This window comes from Boeremia exigua, assembly GCF_020726555.1.
Source record: "Boeremia exigua strain MPI-SDFR-AT-0100 chromosome Unknown C7974scaffold_11, whole genome shotgun sequence".
Taxonomy (NCBI): domain Eukaryota; kingdom Fungi; phylum Ascomycota; class Dothideomycetes; order Pleosporales; family Didymellaceae; genus Boeremia; species Boeremia exigua.
This window is the reverse complement of record NW_025763528.1, coordinates 1,157,315-1,173,154: the sequence shown is the minus strand read 5'-3', so window position 1 is coordinate 1,173,154 and position 15,840 is coordinate 1,157,315. Positions and strand designations below refer to the sequence as shown.

The following is a 15,840-nucleotide window of genomic DNA, read 5'->3' as shown; positions in this document are numbered from 1 at the left end:
ATTGAAGGGCGATCACTGCACCATGCCTGTCCTGATAGCAAAAAGTCGCCGCTGCCAGAAAGAACAAATTGACAAGCAAGTCAATCACTGTACTGGACGTTAGCCTCCATTCTAACCGTGCCCCGAGGAGTCTCGTCTGAACCATCTGAACCTAGACGTGCACGCGGAACAGACATTCTCAGTGTAGAGCAGTCTCTACAAGTTGAGACGAATGCCTGGACAATCATTTACTATCGAATACGTGCTGCGGTCCATGTAAAGCATGAGTTTCGAAGTATAATCACTCAACAGCAGAGCAACCTAACGTCACGTTTCTCTCGCGGCACGAGACATGTACTTGTTCGCTGAACTCGGGGTCATGCAAGAACTCTCACACGCAGAAAACTAGGCCCATTCGCTACGGACGCTCACGTAGTTTTGAGCTGCATCTTGGCTGTACCAAACCCTCCATCCAGAATCTTCGCAGCCAGCATCGCCGCACGCTGTCCCTTCTCCGCCACCATGTCTTCATACTCGGCTACCATCCTGTTCGCACCGCCGAAGCATCGGTACTTGCCACTCCACACCTCAGACCATCTGCTCTCGCAAAAGGCATTGCCGCTGCTTTTGATCACGCGCCAGGAGCCATCGTAGCCAATTGCTACGCCGACAAGGTGCTCGAACCCGAATACTTTCATCGATGGGTGATGTTCGAAGGTGCCAATCTATGTCTTGTTAGTTGCTACCTGTTCAACGGGAGAGGCGGGGCGTACGAAGACGGCGTTTCCTTTGCGCCAGATGACAAGCTGCTTGTCGCTCTTGAAGACAGCCTTGAAGTTGTGTACCATCGGATCGACAAAGGACATGAGGGTTTCAGGTGACGCGGTGAAGAGAACGGTGGCGACTGCCTCTTGTAGCTGGAGAATGCCCTCGTGGCCGTGCTTCGTGTACTTGGCGAACGGGTCGGTGTGTACTTTTGCTTTGCCGTTGACTGTGAACGAATGGTCGGAATCACCAAGTGAAGGAGGCATCGTTTTGCCGCTGGCACTCATGTCGTTTTGCTAGATTCGGGTTTGACTGACGACGGTGTGGTGTGCGCGATGTTCATGGGCGCATCATCAATTGCCGCAGTCATGTACGAATTGACAATGTAGGGACTGTAACAAAAGCAAGACTTGTTAGGATCTACTGATTGTTGTGAAGGGGGATTATACTCAACCGTGCGCAGCCTTTACGCACAGACTCCGGGTGACTGGTGAAGTGTGGGACGCATCACTGTGAAAGTGAAACAGTGAACAATCCGAGTGAGAGGCATAAGATCGCAGGAAGCAGCATGGGAAGTATTGTAGCAGTTACGAGCTCGGTTTATTAACCCCACGATCCGGTCGCGCTCACGGTGAGCCACGGCCTTGGATGAAATTGGCGGCTGCAGTACAACAGCGTGGGTCGGCTGAGATATCGATGCTTGCAGAAATGTGGGGGCTACTACCAACATAAGACAGAGTGCTTCACGGGGTGTGCACGATACACACAAACCGATTGACGACAAGTAAAGAAAGTAAGCACCCTTATCTTGTACGTTGACTGAAACCTTATGATGGTCGTCTACGGAGACAACGGTAGGTATTCCCGTCTTCCCACTACTCCAAAGCCACGGAGCCCTCTTAGAACCCTCAGGTCAGTGCCTGTACTTTGACAGAATTTCTTAGGTTCGAGAGAAACGAGCCCGTAGACAAGCAGCACTGCCTGTGTTTTCTACGCTGACACGACTATGAGCTTATAGACGTGCTCTCTGGGCTACCAGTTGATCGTTCCCGTTGGCCGACTTTTGAATTGTCGTAGGCACCGGATCCAGAATGCGCTACTGCTTCGAGCAGTCTAAGTTCTCAATCTCTACTCGACGCGAACTATACCATTTCAGCATAATCTTGTACGGATCTCATGAGCCTACCTCATCTGCTACTAGGCGATTTCTGCCCAGCTGAGACATCTTGGGGGGTCTGGTCTGAATTGACTAGTTCCTTGGTGCTCTGGATTCCCTGAATTGTGTGGACACTAGACGCTCTATCATCGCTCTCTCATTTCCCATCGAGTGATGTACGAGGCGAAGTCTTTTGCGGGGTATTTGGATCCGAACTGGACATACCGCTATCTCTGTGGACGGGATCCAGCGTTGTCATTTTCATACGCTCAAAGGCCATGTCGAGACATTCCGAACCTTCCCTTTGGATCACATTGTCCAGCAACTTGACAGCTTTGGGCCACATCCTTCCGTGGCAACGTGGAGAGTCAGTCAGGTCGCGGAGAAGCTCTGCGATTGTGGGGTTAATGCCATCTTCACCACCAAATGTCATGGTAGGATAGTCGTCTGGTGCTTCTTTGAGACAGAGGTCACGAATGTTTGTCAGCAGTTGAGCACACTTCAGATGGAATTTGAAGATGTCAAAACTGAGCGCCTCATCGTCGCTCTCGTGTGACTCTTTGGCGGCGATGAGAATCCCCATTTTGTTGGGTGTACCGTAGGGCGAGAAAACATTCAGATGAATCTTAGCAAGTTCTTCGGTGGTCTTCAGAATAGATCGAGGCTGCGGGTAAGTCGTGTTATTGTCGGATATTCTTACAAGTTGTGAACAACTTTCCAAACCTCTGGGTGGGACACCTTCAATGTAGATATCGTTTTTGACTCGCCGCATTACTGCAGGTCTGCGATTGACTGCGAATTTGGCCGCATCAAGGCCATAAGCTAGACAAAACTGGCAAGCGTATAATATGTTCGCCGCTGGTGGTTCGCCGGCGAAGACTTTAAAGAGGGACTGGTGGTCCATGAACCATTCCATGTCCTCCCATCTTTGAAGCTGCAGTGCTCCAGAGTTTCTTGCAGCGTTGTAAAGATGGATGGCTGTTAGAACGTGTCCGGTTTCATTGACGACATGCATGAAGTCAATTTGAAACCGGATGCGATACAGAGTCGCGCGTTGTCCGATGAGCGAAGGGACATATTGTGTAAGTCGAAACCCCGGAATCGTATAATTCCTTCCAGTAGCGTGCTCCCAATGCTCCATGACTTCTTGAATAATTATATTTTGTGGGTGTTCGGCAAGTTTATCAAAACGAGAGTACTGTTTGCACATGCGCTGTACGGTCCACGGACGGGACGCCATCAGCCTCTCATTGTCCCACGCTGGGCGATAGGCCTGGTAAAGATCAAGATAATCTTGAGTAATGTGATTGAGTATGTCATCAATACTGATGATACGAGGACTGACCTGCTGTTGGATATCGAGTAACATCTGTGCAGCAAAAACAGCATCGGTGTCGATATGACCCAACACAAGGGCACACGCTATCCGGTACGTGCAGTCGAGCTTGATATCTGATGAGACTTCATCTTCTAGCCATTCAAGACACCGTAGCTGGTAAAGAGACTTTAGCAAACACATTTCGTCCAAGTTTGCGCCCAAATATCGACCAGGATCTCCAAGAAAGGCCTCGAACAGTAACCGCGTTGTGTTCACACACATCAGAGTGCAGGCATAGAAGCCTAGTCTTCGCGTTGCATGCCTTGCAAAGGTGACGTCTTCGCAGTCGGGTTTGATCTTATCAAGAGGAATTCCAGCCACTAGTGCGTCGTTACCGCAATGCTGTCGCATGAATGCATCGATTTTTGGGTGCATACGAGTCGTCCAGGTATCATCGAAGTAATCGAAAGTATCCAGAAGCTCTTCTGTCATGTCTCTGATTTGCGCGTCGGCACTGTTCATACAAAAGGTTGCAGTATGTATGCCGATCTGTCCAATGGCAAACTCATGCCAGGCTCGTATCGAGAATAGTCGGAGATAGGTTGCATCTTGCATGAAGCAATATAAAGCAAAAGCCGTGTCTTCAGCACAGTCCTTTAGCCGGTAACGTGTGTGATCCTCCTTGTGAGGTATCTCAATTTGTCTGGTGTAGTAGAGCGACTCGGTGACCTCGACTGGCTCAAGGCCCTCGAACATACTGTCGGCACGATTGCTCAGAGCTGCAAGTTTGTCCACGATCGCGGCTTGCTCAAGGCTGGGAGGCCGGCGTTGTAGGTCCTCGAGGACATGCTCCAACAACCGTATGATGCGACGTCGCCACCTATTGTTTCTCGTCATGGTCGGTGTGATCGTTCCTCTGTCTTGATTGCGGACACACTACGTTGCAAACCCTTTTCGAGATTGTATTATGCCTTTGAGCACGACTAAGACGTTGTAATCCACTTCGACGTTGGGTGTATTCGAGATTACCTTTGCCATGCAACGTAAATCCTTGTAAGACAGTCGAACTGTTGAAGGCGAAGGGGTGGTTTGGGCGCGACTCTTTCCCTTGGGCCTTCTCATGAATGAAAGCGGGGTTGTATGTTTGTTCTTCATCTTCTGAAGAAATGATCGAAGCGCTGATGGTGTGTCGATCTCGGACGAATCTATCACGGTACCGGCCGCACCCGCTGTGGTCGCGATCCACTGCACGACATCATCCGTCGCTTTACGATACGCGTGGAAGGTATCGCCCAAAGGAGGCTCAAACTGCATCATGGGTTTTGTGAAGAAGCGAAAGGGGTGAGTATCAATGCGATGATGATAGAAGCGCAATATGGCCCAAGCACGGAAACAAGAGTCTGACCTGAGACGGAGAAGATGCTGGCAGATGCTGCAAGCGGCACACTGTTAGAAGATGGAAGGGTCCCTCATTGTATGGAAGGTGGCTGCTGGGATCCTCCTGCCAGAGCAACGGACCAGACTATCAGGGTAAGCACCTAGGTAGATACGAGATTGACCTGCTAATGGTAATGTAGATAAATTTTACGCATAATCGCATAATCGCATACAGTCAGCTGGTGTTCATGTATCCCGAACATACCAGAATGCTCGATTAACAGTAATGATCATGACTACGGGACTGCCTCTTATCTCAAACATGAGTCCCGCTTGAGAGCTTCTACTCCGCCCATATAACAGTGTTGAGACCCGCACCGCCTGAATTAGGATCCAACGGCCCAGTAACGGTCACGTTCGCTACAAGCGCGCCCAGCCTCCCCGTCGCAACGTCGCGCTTCACAATAGCGACGTTGTCCGATGTCTGACCGCCGATCGCCACATAGTCTCCCGCCTTGTTGATCTCGAAGCTACGCGGCAACAACCCGTACGAGGACGTAAGCGCAGTCCAGGCTAGTGCGCCATTAGACGCGATGGTGTACTGAGTCAGGGAGTCGTAGGGCTTGAAAGACTGATCGGCGCGGTTGGACGTGTACAGGAAGTTACCTTGGACTCTGATCTCACCCAGACTTGTACCAACGGGCGCGGAACTATTGCCTTTGTAGGGCGTAATGCTTTGCCCCTGCGTCAGGCTCAAGCAGCCGCCGTGAGGATACGATACACTCCACCCTGTCACGGTATTGGAGAGCTCATTAGCAACGTAGAGGACAGTGCCCGCGCCAGGCGCGACTCTTGTTTTGGAGTAAGAAGGCGACCAGAAAGCCGCGTGGCGAGGACCTGCGCCGAAAATTGTCTTTGTGGATGGGCATGGGGTGAGTTTGCCGGACTTCTTGTCGATTTTGTTGATGTGAATCTTGTCGGAGCCGAGATCGGGCACAAGCAAGAACTCGCCAGTTGGGTCGACAAGGACTTGATGTGGGTGGGGTGCCTCCTGGCGATCCGGGTTCGCGCCAGGGCCATCGAGGGTGTACTCCACAGTCTGGAGTGGCTTGCCATCTTTCAGAGGCAGTTTGTATGTCGATATTTGAGCGGTCTGGTAGTGTGCAGTGGCGATGAAGCCCCTGCCATCTTTCCCACCGTACAGGACTGTGGATACCCCACCATTCGGAGTTGTGGTATTCCCCGTCTTGGTCAGAGCACCCTTGGCGTTGGTGGAGTAAGATACAAGTACTGCGTTCCCATTGAGGAAATTCTCGTCGGGGACGTAGAGTTTCTTGCCGACAGAATCATACGTGATCCAACTGGGCAATGTCTGACCTGTTTTTTCTGAGCTCACAATCGCCAAAGAATTGCTGTTGAAAGTCAGGTGCGTGATAGATCCAGAATAGTGGGAGGCGTAAAGGTTCGCTGCAGCCGCAGCTCCGCCGAAAAACGGGAACAACAACGTTTGGGTTGGCAACATTGTAGGGAAACGAATCTGGAATTGTCCTTTTTCTTGCGGGCAGTAGTGCTTTATGTACACTAATGGCTCCCTGTGTATAATAAGCGCGATCGTCCCTTCTTTATTGCGCTTGCATGCTTGGCCTACACTTGAAACATTGTTTTGAAGAGGCGCAAGCCCAACGGTCCGATTCAAGAACACGTTTTTCGGGCTGCTACAGCGTTTCTAGCGTAGGTCCAGAAGGGAAGACCCCCCGAAATCGGATATTTTACATTATCGAATTGCTTGGGGCGCTGGGGCTGGGGTCCGCATCATCCGGAGAAAAGCCCCCACAGAGCCCCCTAATCACAGAATGCGGGGGGCGGTGAACCCGGCAGTGGTTTTCCTTGCGCGCAGCGAACGCCATTTTTGGCGCTGCTGGCTGTTCTAAATGTATACGTGACACCGTTGGAGGTAGAACGCGGCGTCGCTGACTGTACCTCTTTCCACTCTTACTGTTCATCTACATACCGATGAAGCTTCCGTGAGTAGAGCGCCACATGAGGACTAATGCTATCTCCCACATATGTATTACACCGTACTGTTGTGCCCGCCTGGACAGTAATCTGCTCCACTTTATCGGGCACCCGGCTGCTTGGCCCTACGCGACGAAGAAGTCGCTGGTCACATGCAAGCAGAAGCGCGTGTAGAAGTTAAGCTGGTAGGGAAGTGTGTTGTATTAGATTGCGAACGAGCGTTGAGCGAATATCTTGAAACTGGCGATGAAGGATACATGCGGGTTGTCGTATCAACGAGATATCAGGTATGACGTATTGCGCAGAGCAGTGGCACCATACCTACCTAGCCCGAACAAGGACCTCTGCGTCAAAACAACACGTTCTTGTGCCACCTGCGACCTCTATTTTCATCAGCCTGCATACTGCCATGACCGAAGGCGAATGGCCACCGACGGCGGGTATCTCAACCCCTACAGTCTCGCTGCAAGAGAGCGTGTTCGCAATAACAGGATCGGCACGAATTAATGCGCCTGCTTCGTTCGTCTTTGCTACGCTGTTGGACACTTCTACCTACCCGAAATGGTGTACCTTTGTTCCTAAAGTTGTGATCAGTGAGCTGCCTTCTTCTGTGGCTCGGGATCCCAGCGACGGAGCAGAGAGCAAGTCTGCTGAGCTGAGACTGGGTACCAAGTTCACCTTCTTCGCTGTAATGGGAAACCCTGGTTCAAAACAGACACCCACACACCTCATCATCAGCGACGTGTCCACACCTTCAGAACCCTCTTCGTACATTCCATCCGCCACTCTTGAGGCGTCTCCAATATACACGACAGATCTGTCAAATGTGTATCGTGTTGCTTGGAAGGGTGACAAGATCGACTTCTTCGCCAAGGGACTCACCACGGAGCGCTTCCACGAGGTCATCGTAAGAGGCGAGGGGGAATGCGAAGTACGAACATGGGAGGTCATGGGCGGCATGCTGGCGCACACTGTCAAATGGCTTTATCGGAAAACTCTAGAGCGAAAATTTGATGAATGGTGTACTGAGCTGCGGACCTTCACTGAGAGGGAATGGACACTAAGACAAAAAGAGGAGATTGCCTAGGACTCGGCGCATTCGGACTTTTCGGTCTTCTCAGTCACCACCACCAATCAACATCAGCGCAGGTCCTAGTCAAGCATGATTTTAAGCTGAAGCTCAATGCGTGTTGTGTACCGAATGTTTATCATGCACCAAAATGAGGACGAAACGGCCTGTATCCCTGCGCTTAGGATATAAATGTTGGAGTTTTCTTCTAATCAGTTCGGTCTTTGTCGGCAATCTCGCTGTGCATTTGAGCAAAGCCTCTGGGTCGAGGCATAAATTGCCGACATGATTCTCGCATGCAGCACGACATCGCTGATTTGAGTTGTGAGATGAACTATCACGACAGGTTATAAAACGTGAGACGGTCCTCGAGAAACATCTCCTTCATCCACCAATACACTAACACCTCAGCCTGTGTGCTAAGGTATCTCAATCAACAGCACACAGCATGGACCTTCTTCTAGATCAGATACGGATGCTATATGCCACTGCGGATGCGAACGAGCGACAGCATATCCAGGAGCAGCTCCGAGATGTGCAACGCGAGATTGTATCCACCTTTGATTTGGTTTGGAGCCTAGGATCCGGTGTGAGTACTGGAAGTCGTAAATTTTGATATCCATGCTGAAGCATTGCAGCACATGCAATGGGCCCTTATCCAGATCGGTATGGATCTGGGTATATTCACGACACTTTGCGCCAATCCGAGTCCAATTGGACTAAAAGGGCTTTCTGCTGAAACAAGTGCATCACCGACGTTGTTCGCTCGACTTCTCCGGTCAATGGCTTCGTTCGGGCTCATATCTGAGACGGCCAAAGACACCTTTACAGCGAACCGCGTCACACTGGTTCTTGCAGATCCTGATGTTGTTGGCGCCTTTCCACATGTTAGTCATCTGCATGCTCGGACTGCTCAAGCGCTGCCTGCCTATCTTCGCGACCACGGATATCAGAACATGACCAATACCAAAGATTTGCCATTCCATCTAGCTCTTGGCACTGATCTATCGCCTTTTGAGTGGATGAAGCAGCATCCTGAGCAAATGAAAGCACTTGGACATGCAATGCGGATCGAGCGGTCCCAGAGTTGGTTGGACTCATACCCTCTTAGCGACCAGATGAGTAGTTTCCAAGCGACCGAGGGATCCGTATTACTCGTCGACATTGGCGGTGGTTTTGGACAACAGGCTGTTGCCTTTAAGGATCGAGTATCATCAAGATCGGATCACATTGTGGTTCAGGACCTCGCCTCCACATTGATGCATGCTCCTGCGATCAATGGTATCGAATTCCAAGAGCACGACTTTTTCACGCCACAACCTGTCCAGGGCGCGAAATTCTACTATCTCCGGCACATTCTGCATGACTGGCCGGACGATGATAGCGTTCGCATCCTTCGAAACATCGTTGGTGCCATGACACACGAGTCGCGTATTGTCATCGACGAGGTGGTCTTACCGGATTCAAATGTACCATGGCAGTGCGCATTTATGGACCTCACGATGTCTTCTTCGCTTGGAGGCTGCGAACGTACTGGAGATGAATGGGAAAGCCTCTTGAGACGCGCCGGGCTGCAAATCGAGGAGGTGCACACATATGACGATGTGAGGAAGCACAGTGTCATTATCGCAGTACCAAAGCTGCAAGTACACTAGCTAGATATTGCTGAAGACAGTGTTTCCTTCTTGACAGGTGCGTCCAAGTTGAAAGCAGCTAGTATACACTTATCATTTGGCATGTACCATCTTGTCTGTCAATGTACACCTGTATTTTCGACTGTTGTGCAGCACGTATTTGCGTCACTTCATCGTTGGAGAGGCGGGCAATATTGACCATAGGTCGTTCACTGTACTTTCTTCAGTCAGGTTCAACAAGTATCAGAATCAGCAATCGAATGAGTTCTCAGAGTGTACCACCTTTCGTGTAGAACCAACCCCTAATTTCGTCAATGCCCTGTAGTCCCACAAGCATCGTCTTCGCGAAGTCGTCAATATCATCTGGGCGACCGTTTTCGAGAAGGTCCGTGAAATCCAGATCATGTACTAGAAAATGTCTTTCTTTGTTCCAGGCTTTTGCAAAATCAAACGCAGTTTCAGCGCCCCACAGGTGTGCTGAGACCATAACTCTGTTGCCCGGAGACAGTGTCGGTGCGCAGTGACCCAGCCGTCCGAACAACATGCCGCATATAGTGACAAATTGGTACAGCGAGAGGATAGTACGGCGCAAAGTCTCACGGAATATGTACGACTTCCACGCCGTGTGCGCCGTCGCGCTAGGATACAAAGGCAGCGGGTCAAAAGAATCGGTTTGCTGGGCGCTCATATTGAGCAGCAAGCAGCCAACCTGCTCAAGCTCATGCAGTACAGCCACGGAATGATCGAAGAATCGTACATCATTGCCGAACACAAGCATAGCTTGATACAACAATAGTGCATGAGCTCGTGCTATGATAGCAGTCGAAGTTGTTGGTACCGGCGTTTCCACAAGCTCGGCGACGCGGCTAGAGATGTGTCGGAAACCGTAGTCCGCATTACCATCGTTCCGCGCAATGTAGAGAGCACATGCAGCATGGGCATCTTGCATGGACCTAGGCATGTCCTCGTCGTAGAACATAGCATGACACCACAAAGTCGAGTTGTTTGCTACCATCATGTGGGGTGCTAGCTTGATTTGCTCGATGGCATAATCGACCCTTGATCTCGATGATGGCGCGATGTTTGTCCACGGCCAGGCCATCGGCTTTGTCGGACTAAGAAGTCCGTGTATAGCTATATGGTGACCTTCACCGGGGCATGTGTCACTGGGTTGATCGAGAGGATTTTCTGGGATCACGTCGATTGGTATGTCGAAGTCAAGGAGATGTTCGTTAAGCGCTGCAGGGAAGCCCAGGGCTTCATGGTCGAAAGTAGAAATGGTAGCACCAGCATCCTGTAAAGGTGTCATGGCCGTAGTGATCGCGACTGATTGTGTCACCCCAACGCCCGACGATGCCAACAATGAGTCGTGGGGCCGAGGATAGGTGCATAGAAGGCTGTGCTGGCTACAACGAGCACAACGTGGGCGTTCAACATCGCATCTTCGTTTGGCCTTCACGCATTCGGTGCATGCCTTCTGACGTCCTTGCACATTTGATGTTCGATGTGGTGGCATGCTGGGCTTGTAGGTGCTGCGGATGAGATCAAAGAAGCGACCTTTAGCCTCAGTCGTAGCACGGTTCCTTATGTAAGCGCTAGTCGCTGTACCAGGTACTGTTTGGGTGGCATGCCTGTTGCTATGAATGAGACAAAAAGAAGTGCATACGTTAACACATCGAGGCGGCCCAACTCATAAGAGAAGATCGCGGCTTTGATGTATGTATCTCAGTAGGCGTATTGCAAGTCGCTCGCAGGCTGTCCTCAGTATACACAGTTCGGACGTCTAACGCCAACATGCTGGCGATGTTCTCCTCCATTACCCCTGCTGACATTACTTAATTGTTCGTCTTTCAATCGTCCCGGCCAGCGGTCTAGTTATCGTTGTTTACGTTCGACTACAACAGATCAGTGGTACGCACGCAGGTCAATCTCCCCGATACTCACCACGAGCCAATCCATGCCCTCGTCCACACCTCGCCCGTCTACCGCACTACATGCGACAATACTCCAGTTACGGTCTTTGAGTTCACCCAACCTCAGAGCCTCACTAATCTCACCCGCGCCTTTGGCACCAGGCTGGTCCTGTTTATTCGCGAAAACCAGCAGCGCAGCATCTCTTAGTTCCTCTTCGTTCAGCATAGCCGAGAGCTCTTCTGACGCGGTTGACAAACGATCGATGTCAGTGCTATCGATGACAAAGATTACAGCGGCGGTGTTGGCATAGTAGCATCGCCAATATGGACGGATCGAGGTCTGACCTCCAAGATCCTGGGAAGTGTTAGGTGTCTCTGTCCCATCCAAACATTGCAGGCTGACGTACCCAGACGTTGAAGTTGAGGTTCTTGTATGTCACGGACTCGACGTTGAACCCGATGGTTGGTATTGTTGTGACTACTTCGCCAATCTGTTACGCCTATCAGTGTCTCTCCTTGAAGCCAAAGACATAACTGCATCGACGTAATCTTCACTTTCATTACCTACCTTCAGTCTGTACAGCAGTGTTGTCTTGCCGGCGTTGTCCTGCAACTATGATCAGCTCCCCGGCGCGTTCTGATGCGTCGATAGCTCTTACAAGTCCCAAGATAAGTATCCTTGTCTCCTTCTTCGCCCAAATCAATGACGAGAACTTGGAGACGTAGCCGCCCATGATGTGTGGTCGCTTGCGTTTGCGCCGCTGTATAATCGATGTTCGGCGTATTCGACGCTGGGGCACGCGTTGCCTCGGGCGTAAGGCTCGGTGAGGGGATATGAGCAAGGCAGGGTCCTGGCAGTACAGGAGCTCGCAAGACGGCAAGGTTGAGAGAGGTTAAGCTGGTCGTGGCGTGTGTCGAGACAGCGAAGCTGGCCAGAAAGTTGGGGCGGTGGCCCATGCAAACAAAGCAAACAGCCAACCACCGCCGCGCCCGGCTTTACCTACCCTGATGTAGCCGCGCGTGGGGCAAGGGTCTGTCACACACGTCCGCAACCGCGCCACAGTCAAGCGCATGCACACACGCTCGTCCATTGAGCCCGGAAGTCCGGAAAAAGATCCTGCCCCGAGCAGAAAGACATTTCGCAAAGTACGCTCATGTACGATCCAGGGCCCTAACCTCCTAGTCTGACACCTTACGGGTGTCTTCAACGGAGCAAAGCACAGCCACACTTGTCTTACTCTGAGTATCGAGCATTGCACCCAAGCTTGAACAGGAAGCACGATAGGAACACTGGTTCGGGCAGCACTTTGATTCAATATAGAACAGTGTAGCTATTGGTCCAACACCTAGCCGTTACTGCCTTCTACTTGAGCATAAAACGTGTTTCTAAACCCACTTCTGGTACCTCTTGGTCTTCTGGAATACTTTCTTATACTCGTGGTATTTCTCAGATCTCTTCACTGATGCTGTTGCATTCCTAGGTGGAATCGTCTCCCAGCTGCGCGCGTACGTAGCCGTCATGTGCGCAATAGCCCTTGAGAACTCGATCCAGGCTTCGAGATTGAGGTTGTTGACTGTGTCACCGTCCTCGTGGTAGTTGACGTCGTAGGGAACACCGGCGCCACCACCAAACATCTCGAATTCTTCCTGGGTCTTAATGCCCTCGGCTCCACCGGCAATGCCACCAGCTGCGATACCAGCCTCAAGGAAAGGTCCATAGTCGGAGCGCCCGTCGAATTCGATTTCTGTATGGTTGAGCCCGAGGTTGTCAAAGTATGCAGTGAACTCGTGCTCCGCTTCTGCAGAACCAACAGGACCGGTAGAATTGAATGCAGAACCGTCGCCATCGTAGATTTGAATCGCATAGTTGGGTGATGCCATCATGTCAAAGTCGAGGAAAAGACGTATCTTATCCTTCTCAGCCTGTGACAGCTGCTTGACGTAGTACTCGGCCCCCAACAAACCAGCCTCTTCGCCAGTCCACCAGGAAAATCGGACCGCATTGTTGACAGTGAATTTAGTCAGCTGAATGGCAATCTCCAGGATTGAGATTGAGCCGGAACCGTTATCGTTAATTCCTGGGCCTGCTGTGACTGAATCCGAGTGGCCTCCAACGTGAATGACGTTTTCATGGTCACCAGCGATCGTTTCGGCAATTACGTTGTAGCTGGAAGCATTCTGAACGACTGTCTTCAGATGAACGTCAATGTTGACGCCAGCCTGAAGCTGAGCCAGCAGTGATTCGCCCTGGCCAAGTGTAATGCCGCCTACAGCGACATAAGGCTTAGTGGAATCCTCGAAGAGTTGCAGCGAATAGCCTTCGAGCGTGCCCTCAGCATTGTTCCAAGCAATCACACCAAGAGCACCCTTTGCAGCTGCGAGTTGAACCTTGATTCCGAAAGAGCAGGTGCCACGGTTGATAAGAGCGATCTTGCCCTCCAAACTTTCCGTAAAATCCGCCTAGCTAGCGTCAGCAACAGATTGCACATTCGCCCACAGGGCAAGGTACCTCTTCACAGCCCAGATTAGGGATGGCAACAAGTGGGCCAGAAACGTCACCCTCGGGTGCAAGCGTAACGGGATAAACCTCGATGGTCTTGTTGTTGGCAGAGAGATTCGCTGACACACCGACTAGGAGTGGAACCTCCTGCAGTTTCACAGTGTAGTACTCCGGAAATTGGCCAAGCGTATCCTTGATCCAAGCAACTGTGTCCTCGTGTCCCTTGCTGCCAATAACACGGTTCTTACCCTCAGTGCTGTATGCGATCTCCTGTAGGTGCTCCGCTTTCGCATACAAGTTGTCAATCTCGAGAAGATGCCTCAGAGCTTCCTTGAACGGTTGTCAGATACGGAAGTCTTCCAGTAAAGTTGCTAATACTGACAGAAGTGACAAGCTTTTTGGTGGAGTTAGCACGAGGCAACAAAGCCGCAGCATCCACAAAGGTAGCTGCGCAGGCGACGACAGCAGTCAACGATCTACAGACAACCATTTTGATCAAATTTGCACGCGAAGGCTGCAAGAATGTTGAAGGAAGTGGCCAGTTCAAACACAGCTCTGACCCTCACTTTATACTCAACTGTCCCGTATATGCCGCATGAGACATTCCGTATTTCGTCATCTTCTCGCCCGTCAAGCCTCCAGCGACCAGGTACACAACCCACCGCTTACAGAACCATCCTGCGATGGACCAAGCAGCAATCCTATTACATGGAACTGGCATAGAGTGCGTTCTTGGCACTCTTGGCAGATCCGACCTGCCTTTCTGGTCATAGTGAGATTAGAGGCTGACCCAGAATGTGCGGCATGTCCGCCAATCAAAGCACTGCTACACGCGAAGCTAAGCAAGCACCATGTCAAGACGTGATAAGGCAGCTTGGCAGGCTTGAATAACGCATCTTACCTTGAATTGACAAGTCGTTCGATAGATGCAGGAACAGACGGAGATGGTCCTGGCGACGACAGTGCCAGGTAGGTGCCTATGGCGGACTGCGCCAGATGGCATCAAGCTTGCTCCACAAGCTCGGTGGCATTGTATGTGAGATCAATCACAACAACAACTTCCATACAGCGCACGGGGGTTTTTTGAAAATTCTGATATGTTGATTTTCGTGTTCGCAACATGTCTAGAATGTTTTGACAGGGTCTTAACACAGCTCAGACATATGTTGAAAACCAAAATCTTGATATACATAGTAATCATATTCGCAAACCCCATGTGCGCCCCATGTTTGCCATTGGATCAATAAGCGCACGCAAGATGGGTGGGTGCATCTGTCAGCCACTCTAAATTCATTATCGACGAAACGCAAGTTGGGAACGTACGTAGTCATGCGAAGTTAGTCATTCGTGGCCCAGTGGGATAGACAAAGACCTAGTTGCTTAGGCTTTAATTTCGCAGTTAATCTGACTACCTCCCCAGTGAATGACTGTGAAGCACAGCATCTCGTCGACCTGGGCTACTGTGTTACTGTGCTTGTATAACGCAGCTGTCATGATAGCAGTGGTGCCATCTTATTTCTCCGCGCACCAATCGAACATGGCGGAGTGACCACTACTACTTATTTCTGTGTGTTTACCTTAAGCAGAAGACCATGCAACCTTTCAGATCTATTTCGAGTCAATCGACTAGAATTCCAATAGGCCATCAATACTTTAGCAGCGTTCCTTTTGGGCTAACCCAACGTTTTCTTGGCTGATAGGATCCCCACAGCCATGAAATGTGTCCCTTTAAAGAGTCTCCTGCAAAGCACCAATAATGTATGCCTCTTGTGATTGTGGTAGAGCTTATCACGACTCTGATGTTTGTCGATATCTGGTCCTTCAATCGACTGTCCCGCTGTGTCTGTGCCAATGCCTCGTTTCCGGTGATGAGTGGAGGATCTTGTTCGATGCTAGCCAAGCATGATGGTACTTGATCTTCGTATCGAGTGGACTGGTAGACCTAATCGTTTCTCGGTGGACCTACCGACCGTTGTACTGGCTTTGTCAGCATCATCTCGAAAAGCGGACCTTTTTGCAACAGATACTTACCGTTGTTTGGGGGAGCCAATGAATAGAAGCAGAGGTATAGGGGTCCGGCATCTGCCATCACTTCAGCTATAGTGAATAGTCG

General features: G+C 50.7%; 8 protein-coding genes across 8 annotated transcripts; 2 read left to right on the top strand and 6 right to left on the bottom strand.

Annotated features, from left to right (window-relative positions):
* Positions 1 to 30: 30 nt before the first annotated feature.
* Positions 31 to 1,031, bottom strand: C7974DRAFT_442501 (uncharacterized protein; the record flags this gene model as incomplete). The annotated part of the gene is made up of 2 exons (XM_046145407.1): positions 31 to 704; positions 753 to 1,031. The coding sequence occupies 2 exons, from the start codon at positions 1,029 to 1,031 to the stop codon at positions 408 to 410; spliced, it is 576 nt and encodes a 191-aa protein (XP_045993501.1). The 3' UTR covers positions 31 to 407.
* Positions 1,032 to 1,830: 799 nt separating this feature from the next.
* C7974DRAFT_442497 (uncharacterized protein) lies at positions 1,831 to 4,274 on the bottom strand. Its single transcript, XM_046145406.1, has one exon. The coding sequence runs from the start codon at positions 4,113 to 4,115 to the stop codon at positions 2,058 to 2,060; it is 2,058 nt and encodes a 685-aa protein (XP_045993500.1). The 5' UTR covers positions 4,116 to 4,274; the 3' UTR covers positions 1,831 to 2,057.
* Positions 4,275 to 4,735: 461 nt separating this feature from the next.
* C7974DRAFT_402278 (Lactonase, 7-bladed beta-propeller-domain-containing protein) lies at positions 4,736 to 6,381 on the bottom strand. The gene has a single exon (XM_046142683.1). The coding sequence runs from the start codon at positions 6,115 to 6,117 to the stop codon at positions 4,939 to 4,941; it is 1,179 nt and encodes a 392-aa protein (XP_045993499.1). The 5' UTR covers positions 6,118 to 6,381; the 3' UTR covers positions 4,736 to 4,938.
* Positions 6,382 to 7,020: 639 nt separating this feature from the next.
* Positions 7,021 to 7,698, top strand: C7974DRAFT_416812 (uncharacterized protein; the record flags this gene model as incomplete). The annotated part of the gene is made up of 1 exon (XM_046144021.1): positions 7,021 to 7,698. The coding sequence occupies one exon, from the start codon at positions 7,021 to 7,023 to the stop codon at positions 7,696 to 7,698; it is 678 nt and encodes a 225-aa protein (XP_045993498.1).
* A 188-nt stretch (positions 7,699 to 7,886) lies between these two features.
* On the top strand, positions 7,887 to 9,459 carry C7974DRAFT_50307 (S-adenosyl-L-methionine-dependent methyltransferase). The gene is made up of 3 exons (XM_046146746.1): positions 7,887 to 8,036; positions 8,092 to 8,269; positions 8,319 to 9,459. The coding sequence occupies exons 2-3, from the start codon at positions 8,129 to 8,131 to the stop codon at positions 9,333 to 9,335; spliced, it is 1,158 nt and encodes a 385-aa protein (XP_045993497.1). The 5' UTR covers positions 7,887 to 8,036; positions 8,092 to 8,128; the 3' UTR covers positions 9,336 to 9,459.
* Positions 9,460 to 11,173, bottom strand: C7974DRAFT_50364 (uncharacterized protein). The gene has a single exon (XM_046146747.1). The coding sequence runs from the start codon at positions 10,828 to 10,830 to the stop codon at positions 9,583 to 9,585; it is 1,248 nt and encodes a 415-aa protein (XP_045993496.1). The 5' UTR covers positions 10,831 to 11,173; the 3' UTR covers positions 9,460 to 9,582.
* Positions 10,870 to 12,152, bottom strand: C7974DRAFT_402268 (ADP-ribosylation factor family-domain-containing protein). Its single transcript, XM_046142681.1, has 5 exons — positions 11,887 to 12,152; positions 11,796 to 11,834; positions 11,635 to 11,718; positions 11,259 to 11,582; positions 10,870 to 11,209 (listed from the first exon to the last, which is right to left on the bottom strand). The coding sequence occupies exons 1-5, from the start codon at positions 11,959 to 11,961 to the stop codon at positions 11,186 to 11,188; spliced, it is 546 nt and encodes a 181-aa protein (XP_045993495.1). The 5' UTR covers positions 11,962 to 12,152; the 3' UTR covers positions 10,870 to 11,185.
* On the bottom strand, positions 12,153 to 14,577 carry C7974DRAFT_402266 (uncharacterized protein). The gene is made up of 3 exons (XM_046142680.1): positions 14,110 to 14,577; positions 13,737 to 14,057; positions 12,153 to 13,687 (listed from the first exon to the last, which is right to left on the bottom strand). Exons 1-3 carry the CDS (start codon positions 14,215 to 14,217, stop codon positions 12,614 to 12,616), a joined length of 1,503 nt encoding a protein of 500 aa, XP_045993494.1. The 5' UTR covers positions 14,218 to 14,577; the 3' UTR covers positions 12,153 to 12,613.
* Positions 14,578 to 15,840: the final 1,263 nt, after the last annotated feature.

What these genes read in the sequence shown, in the direction of transcription:
- C7974DRAFT_50364 (XM_046146747.1), bottom strand. Translation starts at nt 10,830, where the DNA reads ATGCCACCACATCGAACATCAAATGTGCAAGGACGTCAGAAGGCATGC.
- C7974DRAFT_50307 (XM_046146746.1), top strand. Translation starts at nt 8,129, where the DNA reads ATGGACCTTCTTCTAGATCAGATACGGATGCTATATGCCACTGCGGAT. An exon ending in TTTGGAGCCTAGGATCCGGT is followed by an intron (nt 8,270 to 8,318) that starts GTGAGTACTGGA and finishes GAAGCATTGCAG; the next exon opens with CACATGCAATGGGCCCTTAT.
- C7974DRAFT_442497 (XM_046145406.1), bottom strand. Translation starts at nt 4,115, where the DNA reads ATGACGAGAAACAATAGGTGGCGACGTCGCATCATACGGTTGTTGGAG.
- C7974DRAFT_402268 (XM_046142681.1), bottom strand. Translation starts at nt 11,961, where the DNA reads ATGGGCGGCTACGTCTCCAAGTTCTCGTCATTGATTTGGGCGAAGAAG. An exon ending in GGATACTTATCTTGGGACTT is followed by an intron (nt 11,835 to 11,886) that starts GTAAGAGCTATC and finishes TCATAGTTGCAG; the next exon opens with GACAACGCCGGCAAGACAAC. An exon ending in AGGGCATGGATTGGCTCGTG is followed by an intron (nt 11,210 to 11,258) that starts GTGAGTATCGGG and finishes GATCTGTTGTAG; the next exon opens with TCGAACGTAAACAACGATAA.
- C7974DRAFT_402266 (XM_046142680.1), bottom strand. Translation starts at nt 14,217, where the DNA reads ATGGTTGTCTGTAGATCGTTGACTGCTGTCGTCGCCTGCGCAGCTACC. An exon ending in CCAAAAAGCTTGTCACTTCT is followed by an intron (nt 14,058 to 14,109) that starts GTCAGTATTAGC and finishes CAACCGTTCAAG; the next exon opens with GAAGCTCTGAGGCATCTTCT. An exon ending in CTAATCTGGGCTGTGAAGAG is followed by an intron (nt 13,688 to 13,736) that starts GTACCTTGCCCT and finishes GACGCTAGCTAG; the next exon opens with GCGGATTTTACGGAAAGTTT.
- C7974DRAFT_402278 (XM_046142683.1), bottom strand. Translation starts at nt 6,117, where the DNA reads ATGTTGCCAACCCAAACGTTGTTGTTCCCGTTTTTCGGCGGAGCTGCG.